Below are 20,846 nucleotides of genomic sequence, written 5' to 3'. Positions count from 1 at the left end.
AATATTTGGTAGTATTAATCCACTGCTTTGTCAAAATAAAATAAAATTACAGTGTGAACTGTTGCATAAAAGAACTGCTTTAAACTGAATAAAACTCCAAGGCATATTTTTTGTTTGTTTGTTTTTAAGAGTTAGACATCTGGCATACCTAGAAATTTGTTTTGTTGATTAATAACTGCTATGGGACATAACCATTTTGCACAGAGTTTTTTCTTGCCACAAAGGCTGAAAAATGCTTTAATATAAATTCAAAAGAGCACCCCTTGCTCTGCACAGATGATTTACATCATAATATTGTAGGTGAATGTATTGGTTTGAAATTCTGAATTATTGCAGTTCGTTTCAAATGCCAAATAATTTATGCAGGAATAGTTGTATAATTAATTCAAAATATCATTATTACTTAAGTGAATCATCTAATGTACAAACAACAGAATAATTGGCTATTTAACAGCACTTAACATTCCGGCATTCATTCAAGCTGTTTTTTGCCCTCCTAAAAGGATCATTTATAAATCAAATCTGTATTATTTAAAATGTAAAAAATGACAATTCCTGCGAAGTAGTACTTCATGCCACAGTACAGTTGCTGGTGGCATATAAATAATATGTTTGTACTATGGGCAGCAATTTCTCATTTTCCATTCCTCGCTCTCCCGCCTCAAAAAAATGATGATTAGTTGGTTTTTGTGGTTTAGCTAAATGAAAAAAGTGCTTATAAATGAAAGTGGATTCAGTTCAACAAACTTTCACAGGTGGATGCCGGATCTTAGTGGATAAAAAATGATTCTTTAGATGTCCCTGAAACACAAACACACCAATTTTGCTCCTAGAGCTGCTGGATTTATCAATCTGTGTGAGAGAGAAGACATTGTGAAGCCACTGTTCATTCAGTTTTTCCAATGCATGCAACGATCAGTTCTGGGAATCTGGAGGTGGAAATGTTTCAGAAACCCATCCATTACATTTAGGCAGTGCATCATCCAACAGAGCAAAACAATGCAAGCTGAAATTCATGTTCTCTCTCTCCAATCACAACATTGCTATTTTGACACCTGTATTACGCCTTGACAAAGACTATTCAGAAACTCACTTTAAAATGTAAACACATACTGACTTCTGCAACCTATCTTGGGGGCCGTCAGGTGTAGCCCTTTCAATTGTCCTCGTATCTTGGGCAAGGTGAAGTATGGCCTCTGACCTCCTTGGGTGCTTCATGCAATATGAGGATGGTGGCATTTGTGGGAAGCCACAGACCACAGAAGGCTGATCACCGAAGAATTGATGCTTTTGAATTATGGTGCTGGAGGAAACTCTTGAGAGTCCCATGGACTGCAAGAAGATCAAACCTCTCCATTCTGAAGGAAATCAGCCCTGAGTGCTCACTGGAAGGACAGATCCTGAAGCTGAGGCTCCAAGACTTTGGCCACCCTGATGTTGGGAAAGATGGAGGGCACAAGGAGAAGGGGATGACAGAGTACGAGATGGTTGGATAGTGTTCTCGAAGCTACCAGCATGAGTTTGACCAAACTGTGGGAGGCAGTGGAAGACAGGAGTGCCTGGCATGCTCTGGTCCCAACATCAGGGTCTTTTCCAGGGAGTCTTCTCTTCTCATGAGGTGGCCAAAGTATTGGAGCCTCAGCTTCAGGATCTGTCCTTCCAGTGAGCACTCAGGGCTGATTTCCTTCAGAATGGATCGGTTTGATCTTCTTGCAGTCCATGGGACTCTCAAGAGTCTCCTCCAGCACCAGAATTCAAAAGCATCAATTCTTCGGCGATCAGCCTTCTTTATGGTCCAGCTCTCACTTCCATACATCACTACTGGGAAAACCATAGCTTTTACTATATGGACCTTTGTAGGCAAGGTGATGTCTCTACTTTTTTGTATGTTTTATTCTCCTTTTATGATTGTGTGGCTTTGAACATATTACAGTTTTTGTATTTCTGTTTTTTAGGCTGGCTTGGTCATGTCTACAGATGGCACTTGGTTTTGTTCTGCAAGGATGTAGCTTCAGCGTGCTTCGTATATATGGGTCTTAAACGATAAACACAATTTAGCAAAGAAGGATATGATGTCACTCTACTTTTATTCAATACCTAGAGACCAGAGAGTACAAACCAATAAAATTCAGTTAGTATTGATACCCATTGCTACTGTGGAATTGAAACTGACAACAACCTTTATCTTTCAATTAATTAAGACACTTAGCCCACGGCTATTAAATTACATGATGCATCTTAATTATGTCCCACTACATTCTTTGCCGTGTCCATAGCCCTTCATGGCGGTTTTGCAAATAGCTACTGTATACTTTTCACTGTTTTGTTTTATGGCATAACTCATGGCATAAACATGAGTTTAGGTTCCAGCAAGGATGGTGAGGCATGGCAGGTAAAACAAAGTCCAAATGAAGGAGAGGGCAGATTCTGGTAAAGAACTGTCTAAGCAGATCAGATTTTGTACTGTCCATGAATATGTTTGCCAATCTCATCACAATTAGTGTGAACTAGACCACACAGCAAACAATTATGTTTTTGTTTATCTATGCTATTATAGAATATAAGCCAACAATTTTATCTCTTGTTCTTGTACTCTAGTTTACAGCGGAATATCTCGTGCTGTAGAGAAATGCCTCGTGGAAAAGAATACAGTGGTACCTTGGGTTAAGTACTTAATTCATTCCAGAGGTCCGTTCTTAACCTGAAACTGTTCTTAACCTGAAGCACCACTTTAGCTAATGGGTCCTCCTGCTGCCGCTACGCCGCCGGAGCCCGATTTCTGTTCTTATCCTGAAGCAAAGTTCTTAACCTGAAGCACTATTTCTGGGTTAGCGGAGTCTGTAACCTGAAGCGTATGTAACCTGAAGCTTACGTAACCCGAGGTACCACTGTAAACATCGCCAAGTTAACCTGCTTGGCAGGGGGTTGGACTCGATGGCCCTTGTGGTCTCTTCCAACTCTATGATTCTATGATCCCTTACAAAGAGAAGAGAGCTGATACAAACTAGCAGGACACAGTCCTTGCCCACTTTATGTGATTAGCAAGCATTACGTCTCAAGGAATTATGGAACACTTGTGCTTTTCAAATCCTCAAAGAATACAAACTTTGAATCAAATTCTATAGTGATGAATGCAATTATACATTTTCACCTCATGAATCCAGCTTCCTAACAAAGACACTCAATCAACATCAAACATGCAAAAATGAAAGATGCTAGCAGAAATTGTGTTAGTGAAGTTCTGGTAGCTTTCTCTCCTACTGTGATGCGATAGAATTGTGGAGCTGGAAGGTTCTCCAAGGGTTTTCTAGTCCAACCCGCTGAAATGCAGGAATCTAAACTATATTTACAGTCCTCCTCATTAATTAACAGGCTTATCAACATGCCTAAGCTTTTGTTCAATCAGTCATATTGCTAACATGAAGCATGTTTAGCATTGTACCTTACAGCCTTCTAGTATAAATCTAAGCATGCATGTCCTGTTGAGACATTGATGCCTAATAAAAGTTTAGCAAAGTAAAATAATAATAATAATAATAATAATAATAATAATAATAATAATAATAATAATTTTTTATTTATACCCCGCCCTCCCCAGCCAAGGCCGGGCTCAGAGCGGCTTACAAGCAATAGTAAAAACAAGACACTGATAGAAAGGTATGATAGTCTACATGTTAACAAAGTGGGACTTTCCATCATTAATATTGTCCTTTCTACCCTGTCTAATTTCGTGGTGACAGCAGCCACAAAATTAAAAGACGCCTGCTTCTTGGGAAAAAAGCAATGACAAACTTAGACAGCATCTTAAAAAGTAGAGACATCACCTTGCAAAAAAAGGTCCGTATAGTAAAAATTATGGTTTTCCCAGTAGTGATGTTTGGAAGTGAAAGCTGGACCATAAAGAAGGCTGATCGCCAAAGAATTGATGCTTTTGAATTATGGTGCTGGAGGAGACTCTTGAGAGTCCCATGGACTGCAAGAAGATCAAACCTATGCATTCTTAAGGAAATCAGCCCTGAGTGCTCACTGGAAGGACAGATCGTGAAGCTGAGGCTCCAATACTTGGGCCACCTCATGAGAAGAGAAGACTCCCTGGAAAAGACCCTGATGTTGGGAAAGATTGAGGGCACAAGGAGAAGGGGACGGCAGAGGACGAGATGGTTGGATAGTGTTTGCGAAGCTACCAGCATGAGTTTGACCAAACTGTGGGAGGCAGTGGAAGACAGGAGTGCCTGGCGTGCTCTGGTCCATGGGGTCACGAAGAGTCGGACATGACTAAACGACTAAACAACAACACCCTGTTTTACAGCAACGTGCCAGGATCAAAGTAGCATTAAAAAACAAAAACTTTCAAACCACACTGAGTTCTTGTCATTTTTTGCACAGGTACGTCAGATGAGAGGTGTTGGAGAGAAACTTTGTAAGGAAAAAATGTGTTTGGAGGGAACGGAAAGTGAAACTTGCGTTCCTAAGGATTCATAATTAAATAAAAGCCACACTTTCCATAGGAAAGAGCTCTCTCTCTGTGTGTTTTAAGGGTATGTGGTTGTTTAAGAGTCTGTCCTTCCCACTACCGGAATGTGTCCCTGTGGGGAAATGTGTGGTCCTCAGTGCAAAAATCTTCCTCACTCCTCTGTTACAGTGTCCTCAACATTGAGTACTATCAACCTATAGATGTATCATCTGGGAATTACAAGCATGAATCTATCTGGAAAACTTGAAAGCAAATTCTAGTGTTGTCTCATCAACAATATAGTTGAAGGAAAGAGCAAATTAATACCTTCCACTCTCTCTCACCTTGAAATCCATTCTTTGCCACAGTTAGCAGAGAGTTATGCCCTATTTTATTATTATTAAAAAATAACTTTAATAGGGCAAAAGCTGTGAAATTATCAGTAGGCTCATTTTCCCACAGAAACATACAGTGCAATACAGTAATATTTTTCTAAGAATAGTTTTCAGTCAAATACTCTCACCCTCTGGTAACTTTCTATTATAGAAAGGTTTGCTTTTAATGGGCTGTTGCTCTGAGACATCAACATTATTAAAAAAAAATACTATCGATACTATTGAAGTAGTTTAGGACAAATTCCAGACAACGTGAAAGGTTGTTGGAAGAAGCCAAGAATCGTCAGAGGTGCCGGGGGCAACTAATCCTTCCAATTAAAAATCCGGCAGCTAAAAAAGCCAATGCAATTCTGGGCTGCATCAATAGGAGTATAGCATCTAGATCAAGGGAAGTAATAGTGCCACTGTATTCTGCTCTGGTCAGACCTCACCTGGAGTACTGTGTCCAGTTCTGGGCACCACAGTTCAAGAAGGACACTGACAAACTGGAACGTGTCCAGAGGAGGGCAACCAAAATGGTCAAAGGCCTGGAAACGATGCCTTATGAGGAACGGCTAAGGGAGCTGGCCCAGTACGGGCCACATGATCTCCTGCAATGATTTTGCAAAGTTTTTTGCAGATAAAGTCGCTCAGATTCGGGAAGAGGTCGATGCCACCGTGGGAGCAGGGCCGGGGCGGGAGAGTGCTAGAGTCCTGTCTAGTCAAATTGCGTGGGATCAATTCCAATCTGTTACCTCCGAGGATGTGGACAGGCTGCTTGGACGAGTGAAACCAACCACCTGTCTCCTTGATCCTTGCCCATCCTGGCTTATAAAAGCTAGCTGGGAAGGGCTGGGCGATGGGCTTTGTGGGGTGGTGAATGCTTCCCTCCGTGAGGGAGTCTTCCCAGACCCGCTGAAAGAGGCGGTTATTAAACCGCTTCTTAAAAAACCATCTTTAGATGCGGCCACGATGGCCAACTATCGCCCAGTCTCAAATCTTCCATTCTTGGGCAAGGTGATTGAGCGAGTGGTGGCTGAACAACTCCAGGCACGCCTGGAAGAAGCGGACCATTTGGATCCCTTCCAGTCGGGATTCAGGCCTCATCACGGGACTGAAACTGCCTTGGTCGCACTGGTTGATGATCTCCGGCGGGCTAGGGACAAAGGTGAGAGCTGTTTCCTAGTTCTGCTGGATCTCTCAGCGGCGTTTGATACCATCGACCATAACATCCTTCTGGACCGTCTTGAGGGGCTGGGAGCTGGGGGTACTGTCATACAGTGGTTCCGCTCCTTCCTCCTGGGCCGTGTTCAGAAAGTTGTGGTGGGGGATGAGTGTTCAGACCCCTGGGCTCTCACTTGTGGGGTGCCTCAGGGTTCTGTCCTCTCCCCCATGCTTTTTAACATCTATATGCAGCCACTGGGAGAGATCATCAGGAGGTTTGGGCTGGGTGTTCATCAGTATGCGGATGATACCCAGCTCTACCTCTCTTTCAAATCAGAACCAGTGAAGGCGGTGACGGTCCTGTGTGAGTGTCTGGAGGCGGTTGGAGGATGGATGGCGGCAAACAGATTGAGATTGAATCCTGACAAGACAGAAGTACTGTTTCTGGGGGACAGGAGGCGGGCAGGTGTGGAGGATTCCCTGGTCCTGAATGGGGTAACTGTGCCCCTGAAGGACCAGGTGCGCAGCCTGGGAGTCATTTTGGACTCACAGCTGTCCATGGAGGCACAGGTTAAATCCGTGTCCAGGGCAGCTGTGTACCAGCTCCATCTGGTACGTAGGCTGAGACCCTATCTGCCCACGGACTGCCTTGCCAGAGTGGTGCATGCTCTGGTTATCTCCCGCTTGGACTACTGCAATGCGCTCTACGTGGGGCTACCTTTGAAGGTGACCCGGAAACTACAACTAATCCAGAATGCAGCGGCCAGACTGGTGACTGGGAGCAGCCGCCGAGACCATATAACACCGGTCTTGAAAGACCTACATTGGCTCCCAGTACGTTTCCGAGCACAATTCAAAGTGTTGGTGCTGACCTTTAAAGCCCTAAACGGCCTCGGTCCAGTATACCTGAAGGAGCGTCTCCACCCCCATCGCTCTACCCGGACACTGAGGTCCAGCACCGAGGGCCTTCTGGCGGTTCCCTCACTGCGAGAAGCCAAGTTACAGGGAACCAGGCAGAGGGCCTTCTCGGTAGTGGCGCCCTCCCTGTGGAACGCCCTCCCACCAGATGTCAAAGAGAACAACAACTACCAGACTTTTAGAAGACATCTGAAGGCAGCCCTGTTTAGGGAAGCTTTTAATGTTTGATGTATCACAATATTTTAATATTCTTTTGGAAGCCGCCCAGAGTGGCTGGGGAAACCCAGCCAGATGGGCGGGGTATAAATAATAAATTATTATTATTATTATTATTATGTTCAGCCTGGAGAAGAGGAGGTTAAGGGGTGATATGATAGCCATGTTCAAATATATAAAAGGATGTCACATAGAGGAGGGAGAAAGGTTGTTTTCTGCTGCTCCAGAGAAGCGGACACGGAGCAATGGATCCAAACTACAAGAAAGAAGATTCCACCTAAACATTAGGAAGAACTTCCTGACAGTAAGAGCTGTTCGACAGTGGCATTTGCTGCCAAGGAGTGTGGTGGAGTCTCCTTCTTTGGAGGTCTTTAAGCAGAGGCTTGACAACCATATGTCAGGAGTGCTCTGATGGTGTTTCCTGCTTGGCAGGGGGTTGGACTCGATGGCCCTTGTGGTCTCTTCCAACTCTATGATTCTATGATTCCTTCCAATTAAAAATTTCATTTTTCTATCATCCCATCCCCCAATGGAGTTCAGCTGATATACACTGTGCTATTTTACCTCACAACTCTTAGAACTAGCTTGGGTTGAGCCCAAGGATGAGTTCATTGCTAAAATCAGGCCAACCAAGCCACTCCACTGACTTCACTACACTTTGCTCTGGAATACGTAACATTTGGTAGTGGAACCAAATGTTCCACTATGTACCTCCCAATTGTTCCCCATGGAAATTTCATGAATTTGCTCCTTGGATGATAGCACTAGAATTTTTGGTGTCAATCACTGGCTGTTTGCTGAGTACACAGAATTAATTTGTAGTTGATGTTGGATGTTTTTCCCACACTGCCTACATCATATTTCTATTTGCATGATATACAGGAAAACTGAATAAAGACATTTCAACAAAGGAACCTCTACTGGATAAATTTTGCTGAATAAACTGTGTAAAAAATACCAGAAATAATACAGAGCCTTTGCTTCTAAAACAAGAGATATTTCTGTATTTCTACCACTTGTAGAAACCTCACATTTCCTCCTCTGCAGGATGGCGAGATCCTGCATCGAGCTAGTGCGAATCTAGCACATGACGAATCAGATTGTTTTCCCCACCTCCCCCAAAGTTTGTGAGTGTCCATTAATTCACCATTAGAGTGGTATGGTTGCTGTTCGAGCCAACTGTGTGTGTGTGTAAATCTGGAGCTTACCTTCTGCATCTTTGGTCAACTGTAGATGTAATTGTGAGAATGAGTATATTTATTTTTTCGCTGTTTGCACCAATGGCTGGTTGACAATCTGGTGTGAGAATAATTCCACAGCTGCAGCTGTAGGCATGCTCCTAACATACCATCCTATTCTTGTGTTGCTCTAACCAACAAATGACGAAGTTATGAGCATGGTGTGTGTGTGTGTGTGTGTGTGTGTGTGTGTGTATCACTTGATATTCCAGAAGTCAAACCCTGTGGGAGACTAAGAGAATAGAAGGTGCTATTTGTGCCAGTCTGAGCTGGGGTGAACCTGGTTATTGTGATTAACTTTTATCTGAAACTGCTAATTGCTGTCATGGGCAATATCAGTGTGCATGACTGAGAAGTTTCTCAGTCTAATGTCAAGTCTGACAGAAACCATAATTGAAAACCAGAGGGCAATGCCTGACCTACAACCTCTGCAGAAAGTGGAACGATGCTCAAACATGTTCCACACAAATGAAAATATTGAGGATCCACTTTGGATTTTCACAAATGTTGGATTTTGTTTTTGTGGTAGAAGAAAAAGCAGTTTCATGAGTACAGTATTCTGGAAGAGCAGCTGAATAATGATCTCTTGAGAGTCCCATGGACTGCAAGAAGATCAAACCTCTCCATTCTGAAGGAAATCAGGCCTGAGTGCTCACTAGAAGGACAGATCCTGAAGCTGAGGCTCCAATACTTCGGCCACCTCATGAGAAGAGAAGACTCCCTGGAAAAGACCCTGATGTTGGGAAAGATGGAGGGCACAAGGAGAAGGGGACGACAGAGGACGAGATGGTTGGACAGTGTTCTCAAAGCTACCAGCATGAGTTTGACCAAACTGCGGGAGGCAGTGGAAGACAGGAGTGCCTGGCCTGCTCTGGTCCATGGGGTCACAAAGAGTCAGACACGACTAAATGACTAAACAACAAAATGATGATATCATGTGGAAGAATGCCAAAAGATTTAAAAACAAAAAAGGAACTATACTAAATATAAAAGGTGAATGTGGAAAGGCCCACAGACAGGAAATGGATGTAAGAATGGGGGCAGGGAATGGGGAAGAAAGAGTTGTGAGTGGAGGGGGACCCTCTTCCCATCCTTTGGACCCCCTGGGAAACTCAACAAACCTGCTGGAACTGGGTGTGGAAAGTGAAACTGAACAGGACACAGTTGTGGGCAGCCTGAGAAAGTACCACTCACCTTGGGCCTGCCCATAAAAAGTAAATCTAGAGTTAGAGACTAGGGTGATGTCCGATGTTTCCAGGAAGTCTTCTCATTGTGAGAATTTTGTGGGTGAACTAAGAACCTAGGTCAGAATCTGGAGGCTGAGAGGGAGGGTGTGTCAGAAGGAAAATGCATATATATGTACAGTGGTACCTCGGGTTCATTCCGGAGCCCCATTCGCATCCTGAAGCGAATGCAACCCGTGTCCGTGCGTCCGTGCGTATCGCGATTCACTGCTTCCGCACATGCACATGACGTCATTTTGACCATCTACGCATGCGCGAGCGGCGAAACCTGGAAGTAACGTGCTCCGTTACTTCCGGGTCGCCACAGTGCGCAACCCGAAAATACTCATCCCGAAGTTACTTTAACCCGAGGTATGACTGTATATACCCATGTGTAACTTTGTATTAATGTAACATTTTTAAATGTAACTGCATATTTTTGTAATATTTTGTCTAAGTTGTCTGTTGGGGCTTCAGTTTCTGTATACCGCTTAAAGATATTTTTAATAAATTAAGCAGTATATAAATTAAATAATAATATTTGCATGCACGGGAGAGTAAAAAATTGCTGCACAAAGTAGCTGCCATTTGTATTTCTATACCTTCAGATACATTATTTCACGAACCAGGTGTTGGGAGTTGGGCTCCATAGTGAATCTGACGGTTTAATATGCTTATAGGGAATCCAAACTACAGTGGTACCTTGGGTTAAGAACTTAATTTGTTCTGGAGGTCCGTTCTTAACCAGAAACTGTTCTTAACCTGAGGTACCACTTTAGCTAATGGGGCCTCCCGCTGCTGCCGGAGCACAAATTCTGTTCTCATCCTGAAGCAAAGTTCTTAACCCGAGGTACTATTTCTGGGTTAGCGGAGTCTGTAACCTGAAGCATCTGTAACCCGAGGTACCACTGTACTCTTAATAGAATTGCTTCTAAGCTGCTAGCAATTCAAACCACTCTTATTAGAATTGTTTCTAAGCTGCTGTGAAAAGTTAACTAAAATAAAAACCAAGCCACACATTAACTATTGTGAACCAAATTATTGCCCATAGCATGTTTGCCCACACCTTCACCCTTATAATGGACTTCCCCCATCTCCAGCTTTTCTCCATTCTTATTCCCTTCACTGCGCTGCTAGAATGCTGTGCTCAGCTATCATCTCCTCCATCTTTCCTGTACAATAAACACAATTTGGGATTGCTGACTTTCCCCCAGCAGGAATACGGTTAACATGCTCCCTTGCACTCAACACTTTCTGTAATCAATTCACACTACAGCTGAGGTCAGAGAGGCAGAAGGCTAACTTAGCAGAAGCCATTGGCCCACCTTCCGACTTCAAAGGGGGTGAAATGCATGCTAAGCACTCATTAGCACACCAAAGGTCTTGGCTATGGCCAGTTATGTTGTGGCTTCAGCTCCAGCATATGAAACAGCCTGATTCGTCAGATGTATCATAAAATGTATGCACAGAATTAGAGACTCCCCCCGCCCACCCAGGTTTTATTGTTGCTTTGTGCCCATTTCCAGGCTATTTTTTTCTATTTTCATGAGAGCATCTATCTTTCTTTCCTGCTGAGCAGCAGGGCTAGGCAATATATCATCCAAAACAAGTTTGAAGTCCATATCGTTATATCGGTTTCATAATTTTTGACCTGGCAATATATTATTCTTATTCTTATTAGAATTTATATACCGCCCTATACCCGGAGGTCTCAGGGCGGTTCACATAAAAGGTCACAATATACAAAATCAAAGTAAAAACAATAACCCAGTAACACCCCACCCCTCAAAAAGAGCCACATTCTAAAAGGGTATAGGATGTCGATCAAGTCAAACAAAGGCCTGGTTAAAAAGGAGGGCTTTTGCCTGGCGCCTAAAGGTGTATAATGCAGGCACCAGGCGAAGTTCCCTGGGGAGAGCTTTCCACAGACGGGGCCACTGCAGAGAAGGCCCCGTTCTCGTGTTGCCACCCTCCGGACCTCTCGAGAAGGAGGAACATGAAGGAGGGCCTTGGAAGATAATCTCAGGGTTCGGGTAGGTTCATATGGGAAGAGGAGGTCCTTGAGGTATTGCGGTCCTGAGCCGTTTAAGGTGTTATAGGTCAAAACCAGCACTTTGAATTGGGCCCGCAAACTAAATGGTATATCGTGAAACATGGTGTGTGTGTGTGTGTGTGTGTGTGTACTAGGTAAAAATCATGATGCAGGAAAAAACGTGAAGCCAGCCAATGCCTCCACATAGTTCCATCGTTATTTCAGACCTTGTGATATATCAGTATATCATGATGTTTAGCGGGTGATATATCACGATATTGAAAACCAGATGTTGCCCAGTCCTACTTGAACAGATTGTATGCGGCTGGAGAGCGGGGAGAGAAATATGCAAGGCTCTTCCATTTCATGCCTGTTCTTTGGTCAATCACTGGGTTTCCACTGTTTGCACATTGGTGAGGAGAGGGAGCAATGGATTATAGCCACTATCCATTTTATTCTATAGAATGAAAAATACTGCAGAGGTCATAGAGTCTGCTATTACTGCTACTGATACTATTACAGTGGTACCTCAGGTTACATACGCTTCAGGTTACAGACTCCGCTAACCCAGAAATACTACCTCAGGTTAAGAACTTTGCTTCAGGATGAGAACAGAAATCATGCTCCGGCGGCGTGGCAGAGGCAGGAGGCCCCATTAGCTAAAGTGGTGCTTCAGGTTAAGAACAGTTTCAGGTTGAGAACGGACCTCCGGAACAAATTAAGTACCTAACCCGAGGTACCACTGTAATTCAATTTCTTATCCACCCCTCACCACAAAGTCCTAAGGCAGGTTTAAAACACAGTATTAAAAACAGTTTAAAATAAATTACAGGCACAAGAGTAAGGCAGGTCTTAATATATGTGTTTGTGTGTTGTGCAAGGCCCAAGGTAAAGAGGTGTATCTTCAGCATATGCAGGTTTTTTGAGGTGATGTGTGGTGGTACGCCATGGTACGCTGTACCACTACCTCTTTTCTCCTCTTCCTCCACTGCCGCTGTTTCCCTGGAGGTTTTTTGGTGGGTCTACCTCTACCACAAAGTGGCGTGGCTAGATCAGCCAACTTTCCCCCCCCTCCTCCTTTCCGCAGCTAGCAAGACACTCTAAAGGTAAAAGGTAAAGGGACCCCTGACCATTAGATCCAGTCGTGACCCACTCTGGGGTTGCAGCACTCATCTTGCTTTACTGGCTGAGGGAGCCAGCCTACAGCTTCTGGGTCATGTGGCCAGCATGACTAAGCCGCTTCTGGCGAACCAGAGCAGCGCACGGAAATGCCGTTTACCTTCCCGCTGGAGCGGTACCTATTTATCTACTTGCATTTTTATGTGCTTTCAAACTGCTAGGTGGGCAGGAGCAGAGACTGAGCAACGGAAGCTCACCCCGTCACGGGGGTTCAAACCGCCGACCTTCTGATCGGCAAGTCCTAGGCTCTGTGGTTTAACCCACAGCGCCACCCGCGTCCCTGCAAGACACTCTAGCCACACCATTTTGTGGTAGAGGCAGACTGCTATGCTCTACCACAAAGTGGAGGAGCAGATCGGCTTGCATGTCAAGAAAACAGTCACCCTAGCCACACCACTTTGTGGTAGACCCGCTTTGGTGGGTCACAAAAAAATGCCTCCGGGGGGGGGGGCAGGAAGCGGTGGTGGCGGATGAGGAGGCAGGCAAAGGGGGGAAGGGAGGGGGAGGGGTGTGTACCGCCACTGAGCATATGACAACTACATAACAATGATGGAAGATACACCTCTGTGGGGAGGAATTCCACAATCTAGGGGCTGCCAAAAATAATGTCCCTCCCAGACTGCCCCCTGATTTCTGCCCCACAAATAATATTGATTGATCTTATCTGGCATGAGATATTAATCCTGCTACGTTGCCAGACAATTAAGCGGGATCACGAGTATTTTTTCAAGGTGGCTATAAAGCATAGGCTTTAGTAACAGGACGATGCTCTTGACACTGTCAGAAATCCACACCACTTTCAGATTAACTACTGAGATATGTAACAAGCTTTAAAATAAACAAAGTATTCTGGAGTCACTTTTGCACTAATTATGCACATTACTGCTGACAACAAAGCAAAACCCCTACTATACAAAGGGAAACATCAGAGAGAACACGGATTTTAGACATTTGTTGCATGGTTACAGCCTCTGCATCTTCTAATAAAATGAACCGGGGTTGCTTGGGAAAGAGTTTTAATCACTAGGAAATCAAATTGTTTTGGTTTCCCACAACACAGAGAAATTGTTGCTGCTGCTGCTGTTTTTATTTATGAATCACGTCTCTTGACACATCTCAAAGCAATCTGCAGCATATATAAAATGGTTACACATATCTAAACTATGAATAAATTAGAGTTCTGTATAATATTCATTTTAGGACCAAATTTAAACAAAAAGAAAATATTGCAAATTACGAATATAAACAGTAGCACCTAGTTATTTGCCAGTGATTAAAAAGCTTCCTGCTGAATCCAGTAAGAAGTTCCCTTTAAACATATAATGCCCCTATACACTGAAATTCTCCCAACAGAAAATGTAAGTCAATACAAATGTATGCTATTGTATTAGTTTCCACTGCAAAAACTCATATTGCAACCAGGACTTTGGCGTAGCCTGAAATATTGATCTACACAGAGTAATTCCTAAACCTATATATCTGCTGTGCTGAAATGATAAAGTAGTGGAACGCATACAAAGTGGTTTTTAGAAGTCTTTTGCTCAGGAAAGAAATGAATTTTATCATTAACATGGAATCAGGAAAGTACCTGATTCATTTATATAAGCCAATGTGGAGAAAGTTAGTTCCAGTTGTGAAGTTTTCAACTGGGTTTAAAAGGTTCCTGCGATTGATGAATGAATGCATATGTTAAAGGCAGCAAAATGCAGTACTTTAAAACTTCACTGATTATAAAGTGGATAATAATAATAATAATAATAATAATAATAATGTACAAACCACAAGTTCATACATGATACGTTATTTGGCAAATAGCATCTACAGATTTTGCACCCCAAACAGCTAATTTACTTACACAGCCTCTTTTAGAACACCAGACACTCTCTACCTACAAACAGCACAAACCAGAGTGACCACTTTACCTTCTGTAAAATCAATCAGTCCGAGCAAATGCAGCAGCTTCAGAGACGCAAATATAATCACAACTATACCCACTGTTTGCAGTCCCTCGGACTCCCATTCCAAAGTCAACATTCTTCGAGCAAGCAAATCATTCCAGTCAGCTGCCAAGCCACTGTGCAATCTGAAGGGAAAGGGAGGATTTTGCCAGTACTTTGCTAAGACACACATATGCACACACAAAAGTTGCCAGTGTGGTGGGGTGAACTGAGGAAACAAACTGACCACACAGGTGCAAGGAAGGGGTTAACTGAAGCCCCTTTCCTCATCTCGATGCTTCTTGATTTCAGTGCTCCCTCCCAGAGAGCTGAGTTGGACTTTCTTCACATGGCATTATATGCGGCGAGTGTTCCCACTTCGGAGCTGTTAGGAGGGCAATTCCGTTTCGGAACTCAAGACTTTGCTGTGTCAGTTCCGTAAAAGCAACCCTCCCAGGGAACTTGCAAGAGACAGCATGCAGCAGCAGGCACCATTTGATCAAGTGCTCGCAGGCTCGTGCCTCACAGTTCAGCACCGGCTGACAAGAACAGCGCTCCAGAGCTTCTCAAATGCAATGTGAAGCACAGCAACTCTCATTTTTTTTCATTAGGGGTTTATCAGAATACTTTGATTGCTGGGTTTGAGTGAGCGTTTAGCTGCAGGTGCATTGCTGATCCTGTCTCGCTCTCTTCTTATCACTGCCTCTTCAAAGGCCCTTTCGCACACTCTGCACAATGCACAGAGGCAAGCTTTTCCTTGCTTAGCCCCAGCATACCCTCAACAGGGAGCAATCGGCCTGTTTATCTCCTGGCACAGATCTTCCACCAGGGTGACCAAGGCATTTTCTCTCCCCCACAAAAAACCCCTTCTAGAAACCAGAACAGAAAGGATCTAAATAGCTGGGATCTTTCAAGGAAATTTGAAACTGCTTCTCACCACGTGGTCAAAAGAGCTAAGTGTATTAGCAGGGAAATACCAGGAAACCCCTGGAGACCTGTTGCCAAGTCTGTGTACAGCAAGCTGGACCAATGGTCTCACTCAGTAAAAGGCCAAGTCCTTGAAGTATCAGGGAAGAAAATAATTCGCTATACATTATATTGCAAGAAAAAAGCACACCAAGAACTCAGGCCAATGTAAGTTTCAATAGTGGGAGTGGTCCCCACTCAACAACTTAACAAAACTAATCAACAAAAACTAATCCATTCAAAAGTATGTATTCTGAGAAGAATTACAAACTCAAATAAAGATTACAAATTCTAACAGAGTTTACAAACTCTAACTCATGAAGATATGCATAACACAATAATTCGTTACAAAGATTTTCTCTTTTTCACTCGACAATAATGTTGATCCTTATAATTTATCAGCTCGCAGATGGAGACTCAGTTTCAATCATAGAGCAGATGTCTGAAGTCAATTATGGATAAGAAGGCAGGACAGGGCCCTGTTTCGATGTACTCTATACCTTTAAGAAGATCTAGGGGATCTCATCTACCCCTTTAAGTGCATATAAAAGGTAACAGGCTCACTTCCAAATTAAAAACACAGAGAAAAGCTCAAGATACATGTTGATCTTCCCACACGTAGGTGAGGAATCATATGATTATATGCTGCTTTAGAGTTTTAAGTTGATTCAACACATGTAATTATTATTAATATTGATTATTTTCGGTTGTTATCCCTGAGAAACGTAGAAAATAACAGGATATATTTATCCAGAAGTCTTCAAACTTACACAACCCCTTAAAAATTAGGTAAGGAACCAAGTGGTATATAATACTGTTTTATAATTTATGATTGTTTTATAACTTATGATAATTTAGAATCTAAATGTATTTTCATGTAATGTTTGATACATTCAGCTGATAAAGGTGAAGCTGAGACTCCAATACTTTGGCCACCTCATGAGAAGAGAAGACTCCCTGGAAAAGACCCTGATGCTGGGAAAGATGGAGGGCACAAGGAGAAGGGGACGACAAGGATGAGATGGTTGGACAGTGTTCTTGAAGCTACCAGCATGAGTTTGACCAAACTGCGGGAGGCAGTGGAAGACAGGAGTGCCTGGCGTGCTCTGGTCCATGGGGTCACGAAGAGTCGGACACGACTAAATGACTAAACAACAAAAGGGCAGCAGCAGATGGCATGACCAGGCTGTACCACTCACCTGACCTCCATCTGGTGGAGTTGCTGCGCATGCCAGGATGGAGAAGGGTGTAGCAACAGTAAGGTTTGCACGGTGCCCAGAAGCCAGAATAGGGAGGGCCTGCTTAACCCCATTCCCTAGCCACCAATTATCTGGTCTAAAACATCCCTCCAGCCAGTTATCTCCTGCAAAATTTCAAACAAATGTATGCCTACCCATGTGGAGAAAGTAACGAGCAAACTGGAATGAACTGCAACTTACAACTTGCTACCATCCTGAAATGGAGAAAGGCATTAATACATTATGGGATCAATGAGATCTCATATTCATTTGCAACTTTCTCTGCATGGAGAAGGATGAGGGATGAGGGAGGGGCATGCGTCTGAGACTCTTACTGGGTTGTGAGTCATCCCCAAAAAGTGATGATGGGCGTAGTCAGAGGCGGGGGGCAGGCCCAGGGGGGAGCCCAAAAATCACACCAAAAATCTGTCACGAGCTATCTGCATAAGGTTGCGAGTTCAGACAAGAACGAGGAGCTGACCAGTAGGAGAAATGGCAAGGCAGTATGAAGGTAGATCGCTGGAGGCTATAGAGTATTTGATGCATATATATCTGGCGATACAGCTCCCTGTCAATGGTGCAAGGGACCCTAGGTACACCTCTGGGCACAGAAATCTCCCCTCTCTAATCCAGCAAAAATCCCACTGAAACAAAGTCCCATTGAAACAAGTAAGTGACTTAGTCATGCTGAAGCCAATCACAGCTTATTGCACTGCTTTTGAGACTTGGTTATGACTAACTCTAGATGGGCTTGAATAGGGGTCAGCAACCTTTTTCAGCCATGGGCCAGTCCACCGTCCCTCAGACCATGTGGTGGGCTGGATTATATATTTTTTTTTTGGGGGGGGGGAATGAACGAATTCCTATGCCCTACAATAACCCAGAGATGCATTTTAAACAAAAGCACACATTATACTCATGTAGAAACACCAGGGAGGCCCCACAAATAACCCAGAGATGCATTTTAAATAAAAGGACACATTCTACTCATATAAAAACACACTGATTTCCGGACCATTCGCAGGCCGGATTGAGAAGGTGATTGGGCCGCATTCGGCTCCCAGGCTTTAGGGTGCCTACCCCTGGGCTTGAACCTTTATCTATCACTTTGTTGCCACTTTGCCAACCTCTGGACTCCTCATTCCTACTGTATCTGTTAATAGGCCCAGAACCAGAAAGGGAACATGTTGCCAAGGTGGAAGATTTGCATAATGATGATTTGCATAATGGTGCTATAAAAGGCTTCCTAAGTGACAGGATGACATGGTCAAGCCTTAATTGACTGGCAGAGAAGGGCAGTTTATCAGAAAGTAGTTACTTCACCTCAATCCCTCTGCCCCAAAATGTGAAACAGCTGATGAATCACAACATTTAGAAACTTTTTAGCTGCCCTATGCTTTCCTCTGTCAGGTTGGCAGAAATGAACCAAAGTTTTGAAATGAACATGCAAAAATAAAATAAAAAACTGAGTGAAAGGCAAACATCTTCATTTACAGATAAATATAGTAAGAGGCTAGACAGCATCTTAAAAAGCGCGGGGGGGGGGGGAGAGCAGAGACATACCCTTGCTAACAAAGGTCCATATGGTTTTCCCAGTAGTGATGTATGGAAGTGAGAGCTGGACCATAAAGAAGGCTGATCGCCGAAGAATTAATGCTTTTGGATTATGGTGCTGGAGGAGACTCTTGAGAGTCCCATGGACTGAAGAAGATCAAACGTATCCATTCTGAAGGAAATCAGCCCTGAGTGCTCACTGGAAGGACAGATCCTGAAGCTGAGGCTCCAGTACTTTGGCCACCTCATGATAACAGAAGACTCCCTGGAAAAGACCCTGATTTGGGGAAGATGGAGGACACAAGGAGAAGGGGATGACAGAGGACGAGATGGTTGGACATGTACACACACCCCTCCCAGGGAAGTGCCCAGGGTTGACAAATGCTGAGCTGTTAGTTTCCAAAAGCCCATCACTGGGCTTGCCCCAAGTTATGAATGTGCAAAGGGAGCTCTATTGTCTTCTGATGGTGGGTACTTGAGAGGTCCCTGGACATGTCTTGCCTATGCTAACCAATGACTTTTCTGGACATGTTTGCCAAGGCTGAACTAGTGTAACCCCTGTCTACCCCTCCCCTTTGTGACATGTCAGTGGTGTAAAGATGATGTATCAATGATGCTGTACAAACTGTATTCTGGGGTATTGTGGGAAGTTTTAAAAGTCAATGTTGCCCCATGCTCTGGGTTCCTTACTCTTGTGGGGACCTGTTGTGCAACAATAAAGATCATGGTCTACTGACCCTTGTTTTGCTTCAAATTAAAAGGTAAAGGGACCCCTGACCATTAGGTCCAGTCACGGACGACTCTGGAGTCCAGTGCTCATCTCGCTTTATTGGCCAAGGGAGCCGGCATACAGCTTCTGGGTCATGCACAGAAACGCCGTTTACCTTCCTGCCGGAGCGGTACCTATTTATCTATTTTCACTTTGTGCTTTTGAACTGCTAGGTAGGCAGGAGCTAGGACCGAGGAAGAGGAGCTCACCCCGTCGTGGGGATTTGAACCGCCGACCTTCTAATCAGCAAGCCCTAGGCTCTGTGGTTTAACCCACAACACCATCCGTGTCCTTGCTCCAAATTACTTGGCTGGAATTTCCTTCTTTTACTGACTGCATGGACCCGTGGGGGGTCCCTTTACCGTGCATGGGGTACTTGTACCCCAACGAGCTAGGCTGTTGCGTAGTCTCTCACCCCAGAATTTTTCCTTAACAAAGGGTTGTGAGCAGTGAGAAGATTCTGGAGGTGACCAGAGGGACAACTGCCTGCATGCCTGGCTCATAGGACAATATTCATGGCACCATCTTGGATGGTGCAGGGTTGATAGGATCTGTCAGAGGAGGACCTCAGAACTGGAGGTGGGTAGAATTCAGGCAGTGGTGGGGAAGAGGGTTCCTCTTCACCATCCCTAGATGGAGTTGGTTGAGTCAGTCCTTGCCTTGCCTCCAGAGAATGAGCTCTCAATGGAATTGAATCATAGAATCGCAGAACTGGAGAGTTGGAAGGGACTCAGGGGGCCATCTAGTCCAACCCCCTGCAATGCAGGAATCTCAGCTAAAGCATCCGTGACAAATGACCATCCAACTTCTGCTTAAAAACCACCAAGGAAGGAGAGCCCACCACCTTCCAAGAGAGTCTGTTCTACCGTTGAACAGCTCTTACCATTGCAAAGTTCTTCCTGGTGTTTAGTCAGAATCTCCTTTTTTGTAACTTGAATCCATCAGTTTGGGTCATACCTTCCAGAACAGCAGAAGATAAGCCTGCTCCATCTTTCATGTGACAGCCCTTTAGCTATTTCAAGATAGCCATCATATCTTCTCTCATTCTCCTCTTTAGCAAGCTAAACATACCCAACCCCCCAAACTGTTCCTCACAAGGCTTGGGTTCCAGACCCTTGATAATCTTGGTTGCACTCCTCTAGTTTGTCAATATCCCTTTTAAACTGTGGTGCCCATAACTAGACACAGGACTCCAGGCGAGGTCCAACGAAAGCAGAATAGAGTGACACTGTATGTATAAAGTGAGTAATAAATGTTGGAAATGTCAGGAGAAGGAAGGAACACTCTACCATATGTGGTGGGAATGTAAAAAAAATGAAAGGTTTCTGGGAAATGATTTATAATGAATTGAAAAAAATGTTGAACTATACCTTTGTTAAAAAACCAGAAACTGTTCTGTTAGGAATACTAAGGAATGACATAAAAAAGAAGAGAAGTTGTTCTTATATGCAGTAACAGCGGCAAGAATTTTGGTCGCAGAAAAATGGAAACAGGAAGAAATCCTGACGAAAGAAGAATGGAGAATGAAGTTGATGGAATATGCAGAATTAGACAAGCTAACGGAGAATTCGGAACCGGCGAGACC

At 43.9% G+C, this 20,846-nt stretch overlaps 1 protein-coding gene across 13 annotated transcripts in view; it reads right to left on the bottom strand.

Annotated features, from left to right (window-relative positions):
* The window catches only part of KCNIP4 (potassium voltage-gated channel interacting protein 4), a 383,464-nt gene that overhangs the window by 88,082 nt on the left and 274,536 nt on the right, over window positions 1–20,846 (bottom strand). The window contains exon 1 of one of the 13 annotated variants that reach the window (XM_083458472.1): window positions 14,982–15,229. The exons of 10 other annotated variants lie outside the window; for them this stretch is intronic. Coding sequence is in view for 2 of the 3 variants with exons in the window: in XM_083458470.1 (XP_083314596.1) it covers window positions 14,720–14,927 (208 nt within the window). In the remaining variant the exon portion in view is untranslated. Of the gene's footprint in view, window positions 1–14,719; window positions 14,946–14,981; window positions 15,230–20,846 lie in introns of those variants that run through there. 2 more of the 13 variants (XM_083458470.1, XM_083458478.1) reach the window with 2 other exon arrangements.

The sequence above is a fragment of the Podarcis tiliguerta genome (genome assembly GCF_965153285.1).
Source record: "Podarcis tiliguerta genome assembly, chromosome: 9".
NCBI lineage: Eukaryota > Metazoa > Chordata > Lepidosauria > Squamata > Lacertidae > Podarcis > Podarcis tiliguerta.
The sequence above is the reverse complement of the archived record's forward strand: the minus strand, read 5'-3'. Positions and strand labels throughout refer to the sequence as shown.